At 42.8% G+C, this 5611-nt stretch overlaps 1 protein-coding gene across 1 annotated transcript in view; it reads left to right on the top strand.

Annotated features, from left to right (window-relative positions):
• LOC101560288 (major histocompatibility complex class I-related gene protein) overlaps positions 1–3687 on the top strand; it is a 17263-nt gene extending 13576 nt beyond the window's left edge. Inside the window, 4 exon segments of the mRNA XM_012517403.2 lie at positions 1311–1313; positions 1316–1585; positions 2173–2277; positions 3647–3687. Coding sequence (XP_012372857.2) covers positions 1311–1313; positions 1316–1585; positions 2173–2277; positions 3647–3687 — 419 coding nt within the window.
• The last annotated feature ends 1924 nt before the right edge of the window (positions 3688–5611 follow it).

Raw genomic sequence — 5611 nt, 5'->3', positions numbered from 1 at the left:
TTTGCAGAACCAGGGATTGAATTTAGGCCTTTGCACTTGCCAGCGAAGAGCTTATTCCACCGAGCCATCTCCCAAGCCCAGAAATACATTTTTTTAAAAAAGAAAATTTATTAGTACGTGTTTGCATATATAATAATGACATACATTTGGTACATACATATAACACACCTTAATTCTTGTTAGTTTCCCTTCTCCTCCTCCAAGGGTTGATTTCTTACAGGCACTTCCAAAAAGCAGTCTGTCTTGGTGCCGTTTATACTTTATTCTAGTATTACAGAGCCTTTTTCATCTACTAAATATCCTACCTCAGGTGAAAGGGCATTCTTGGGGGCTGGAGAGATGGCTCAGTGGTCTAAAGCACCTACTTAGAACAAGCTTAGCAAAGCACAGGGACCGCGGTTCGATTCCCCCAGCACCACATGCCAGCCAGCCGCACCCCCTGGTGGGCTGAGCTGGCCACACACACACACACACACACACACACACACAATAAATAAATGTAAAAAAAAAAAAGACATTAAAAAAAAAAAAGAAAAGAAAGGGCATTCTTGAAAGGGCATTCTTGATGGGAAGGCTTTTCCTGTATCAGGAGTGGCATTTACTAAGGTGGACATGAGGATGTGAATCTTAGAGAGATGCAAAATACAGCTTTTCCAGTCATATGGTTGGTCTCTGTGTGGCTCTATGTCCCAGTTTCAGCCAGAGAGGTTAAGGATGGCATCATATAGAAATTTAACTGCAGCCATGAGGAAGCAAAGTCACAAATAGACAAATCCTTGTCACGGCTGGAGCTCTCCTATCTATCAGTTTCTGTGGCTCCTGAGAGGGGGTGATCTATTACATGAATCTGTATCTGATAACAACCATCCAAGTGCCACCCTGAGTACAGATGACAATTCAGAACCAACTCTGAGCTGAGATGTCAGTGTTATTTATTACCGAACACAAAATTGAGATCAAAGGATACTGAATTGTGACCTCCAATCTCTGGGTGGGTTACTTACCAGGAATAATCACATATTTCTGTTTTCCTTGACATATAAATGTATTTCAAATAATAATCAATCTCAACACGTTTTCTAAACACTCTGTGCTGTATCCTACATCGCAGAACTGAGTATGACTTCATTACCTAGCACACTGGCCCAGTAGACAGTACGTAAGAAATAAGTTTGTTGTTGATGTACCTGGGCAATCTTAACATTAGATGTTTCTTACAGGGAGGAAAAATTAATTGGGAAACTCATTTGCGAAGTTTTAATATTGTTTGCTTAGTACTCAAAACAGTTAACCTAGCTTTTTCTTCCTAGAACCTCACTTGTCAGAACACATCGCAAAGAAACTTTTCCAGGGATTACAACTCTTTTCTGCAGAGCTCATGGCTTTTACCCTCCGGAAATCTCCATGATGTGGTTTAAAATTGGAGAAGAAATTGTTCAAGAAGCAGATTATGGAGACATCCTTCCCAGCGGAGATGGAACCTATCAGACATGGGTGTCTGTTGAACTGGATCCTCAGGACAATGACATTTACTCTTGTCATGTGGAGCACTGTGGTCTCCAAGTGGTTATTCAGGATCCCCAGGGTAAGGACTAGGTTCACAGCTGTCTGGGATATGAGACACAGAAAAGAGGCTGGGCATGAAGCTGTGTAGCCTGCCAGAGAGGAAGGTGGGTCACTGCAGCACCCAGTGGGCTGTAGAATGGGTTTCTTAAATTAGTAGTTTTCACAATGCTTGGTCCCAGGGCTCTGTTATACTCACACAAATTATTGTGCGCCCCAAAGACCATTTTTGGTGGGTTTTTTTTTTTGGGGGGGGGGTTGTTTTGCTTTTTTGAGACAAGGTCTTGCTCTGTAGGTCAGGCTGACCTTGAATTCATGCAATCCTCCTGTCTCAGCCTCTTGAGCGCTAGGATTACAGGTGTGTACCACCACACCCACATGTTTTGTAGATTATATCTACCACTATTTACTATGTTACAAATTTAAAATTTTGAAAAATTAAACAAAGGAAAACACAAGCAGATATTCCATTAGGCATCAGATTGATTGATGAGTGAGAACTGACAGTAAAATAATGTTGATTTTCCACTGATCACAATGACAAAAGTCTCAGAGTTATCATAGAAGGGAAAGGGGAATTGTGGATTTTCTTCATTTGCTTACTTTCAGAATGGAAAGTCCTTCTTCTGGTGACAAAAGCTGTCCCTGCAGCCCTGGGGCTCAGCATTGTCCTGGCTGGAGTTGGCATTTGGGCCTGGAGAAGAAGGCCTCAAGGTAAGGGTATGTGGAAGGATCCTAGGGGGCCACAATGCTCTCCTTCCTAATGCTCCTTCAGAGTTTTGTTTTCTACCTCTGCCTCTCTGAGATCCTTTTACAAGTGGGTTAACCCTTGTGTTTGCACCACAGAAGGCCCTTGAACAATTCTCCCACCCTATAAGGAGCACACACCATGGATAATGCTCACATGGAGACTGGTCTGTTTTTGTAGGTAGAAGATGCTGTGACCTTGAGCTGTTTTTTCTTACCTGTATCCTTGGTGTCAATCACCATTGACTTCTGAGGAAGTGTTACCCTTTGTTTCAAGACTACAGTTAATTTTCTCACTTTGACAGTCATTTTTCTGTCCCAATCACATAAAAGTCTTTTACCTTCTCCATTCATTTTTCAAAGTTAGCGTAGATACATTTGGACAATGGGACTTGGACTAAGGAAAGGAGGAAGGAGAAGCAGGAGCTACATAGTCTCTTGATATTGTGGGGAAAATTCACTCATTAAATATGTATTAAATACTTAATTGTGTTCCAAACATTGTACTGGTTGCTGGGAGATAGCAATGAGAAAGTAGGACACAAGCCCTGTTGACACAGAGCTCATGGTACAGTCGTGTAGGGTCAGTGCCTGACTGATGTTACTAGTTGTGCAAGCTGATCACAGCAAAGGTTGATCACACATGGAGCATGGCTTAGAACTCAGGAGCCAGGAGCTGCACTTCGCTTCGTAGCCACAGACTTCAGCCCAATTCACATGATAGTGTAGAAAAACACATTCCTCGGTCCTCATAAAATCAACACTTTTCTGGGAAATCAACTAAGAGAGTTAGTGGGTCATTAATGCTTTCCTTCTAAGTAAAGTACAGCACTCATCTCAATCCAGTGAATGATAGCTTCTGAAGAAAAACTATTTTACACTTACCTACATCTCTCTGGAAAGATACAGACTGAGTTCCTGGTTTTATTTTGTGGAGTTCGTGAATATGAGTTAACGTTTACCAAAACCAAGAGCATCTAGACAAAAAAACTGACAATGCTTGCTCCATGGATTTTGATAAATATTTCGTACTTTATTTTCTTTATTTATTGGATACAGAGTCTCAGTGTGCAATTCAAATTCATGGTGATCCTCCTGTGTCAGCCTTCCTAGCACTGGGATTACAGGCATGTGCCACCACACCTGGTTTTAGGGCCTGTGTTGTGTGTCCAGTATTCCAGGGCCAGCCCAGCATGCTGCAACGGGGATCAAACTTGGTCCATGTGCTTGCCAGGCAGGCACTTAAACCACTGAGCTATCTCCCCAGGCCTGTATTTTATTTTTGAGCTGTGAGGATATTTGCATTGATCTGATTTAAAAATCTCTTTTCTTTCAGAGAAAAATGGAGTTATCTACCATCCTACATCAGATCAATGATCATAATTCTTCCCAGAAACCATGGCGTGTTTATTGATTGGCTTTCCCATTGCTTAGACAAAAGAAAGGAGGACAGGTTTATTTTGGTTTCAGTTCAGTCCGTGGTTGGCAGGCTCCAGGGCAAAGACAGCATGGCAAAAGGCATGGCACAGGGAAGATGTTCGACTCATGGCATCTGGGAAGCAGACAGCAAGCAGCCAGGTGTCAGTTATGGTCCCCATGGTCACACTCTCATGACCCACTCCGACATAGCCAAAGTGTGCTTCCTTAATCTCCTAAGTATCTCTCAACCCAATCAAGGTTCACTGTCACACATAGTTTCCTCTGTCCCTCATGCACTCGAGGCCAATGATTGAAGCTCCTGACCATGCCCACAACATGCTTGGGTATTGTAGGACTGCGCATGTATGGCAGCAGTATAGAAACCAGTAAATTTTCTTTGTTATTTTGACTGTCAGCTTCAGGCCTTTTTGGTGGACTCCCTTATCATATTTGGTTTTGAATACAGCTTGTCCGATGACACAAAGATTCTCTACATCCCATTTCTCAGTGATGATTTATGAGTAGATTAGAGAATCTCAGTGCAGCACCCTTTTGGACACCAAGTGAAGAGACCTTCACATGTCATACAATGGCCTCTCTTGTTCATTTTCTTTCTTGAGAATGCTTATTATGCAAGAACTTTGAATATCATGGGTACTATGACTGTGACTGTATGGGTAGGCTTAGACCACCCATGAGAGAAGCCAACAAGTTTCTACAACAGCCTGTTGATGTCTTGATCATTTTACACATATTTGGGCCTAGGAGAAAGCAAAACTGGCCTGTTTGTCATGGTGATGCTGTTTGGTAGCTTAGAATATTGGAAGTATGCCTATGCTCATAGGTCTCAAACATATTGCCACCTCTCCTGAACCTACACAGACCCAGACTGAACTGTAATATTCAAATTTAAATATGATAGCATACAGCAGATATGGTGGTGCATGTTTGTAATCCCAGGATTCTGAGAGGCTGAGGCAAGAGGATTATAAATACAAAAGGAAGCCCTGCGTGGACATAAAAAACTGAAGAGGGTTGGGGATGTGGCTCAGGATGAAGGTGCTGTGTTCAATCCTATTACTCCCCCCCACATACAAGAGTGTTTATGTCTCAGAAGAAGATTAAATTCTGTGTGTGTGTGTGTGTGTGTGTGTGTGTGTGTGTGTGTGTGTGTGTTGGTGATGGAATTGAGGCCCCAGGCATACTAGGCAAACTCTCTTTCACTGAGCTCTACCCTCCATCCCAGACAGTTCAGTTCTAATTTCTGCCTTTCCTATACTGCCTTAGTGTAGGTAGGCCCAACTTACACACGTCTTCTGTCACATATCCACTGGGAATAAATAACAATTGCATTCAAGTATTAACATCCCACCACACCTCCTTACCTCCCAAGCCCTAGAAGTCCCCGCCTCCTATCTTGCTGTTCATAGCTACTCATCCGAGAGTCATCCATCACACGTTGATCTGTCCTATCTCGCTGGCCTTCCTGACAGCGCGTGTCAAGCTTGACACTTACTTCAGTGTCCCCAATTTTGACAGCTGGCTTTGAATGCATAACTCAAACTTGACCCCTGCTTGCCCTTGACTTCAACTGTGATTTTAACCATCACAGCCACAGATCAAAGCTCTGTCTGTCGGTGTACAAGCCACCAAGAAACCACATGCCAGGACCACTCCTTGCTCCACCGTCCCCAGATAAGTCCATGGATTCGGCCCCACTGTACATCTCTTTTCCAGTACCTGTTGGGTTGCATAGGAACACAATGGTGTTTGGTCTGATTTTAGGGTTTCCGGGGCAATTTCTATACTGTCTTTTAAACTGTGTGGTACTGTGAAAAAGTATATGCAGTTTATTTCCAGAATGATTTCTTATGACAATTAG

The sequence above is a fragment of the Octodon degus genome, unplaced genomic scaffold, assembly GCF_000260255.1.
Source record: "Octodon degus isolate 3935 unplaced genomic scaffold, OctDeg1.0 scaffold00176, whole genome shotgun sequence".
NCBI lineage: Eukaryota > Metazoa > Chordata > Mammalia > Rodentia > Octodontidae > Octodon > Octodon degus.
Note: the sequence above shows the minus strand (reverse complement) of the source record. Positions and strands in the feature narration are given on the sequence as shown.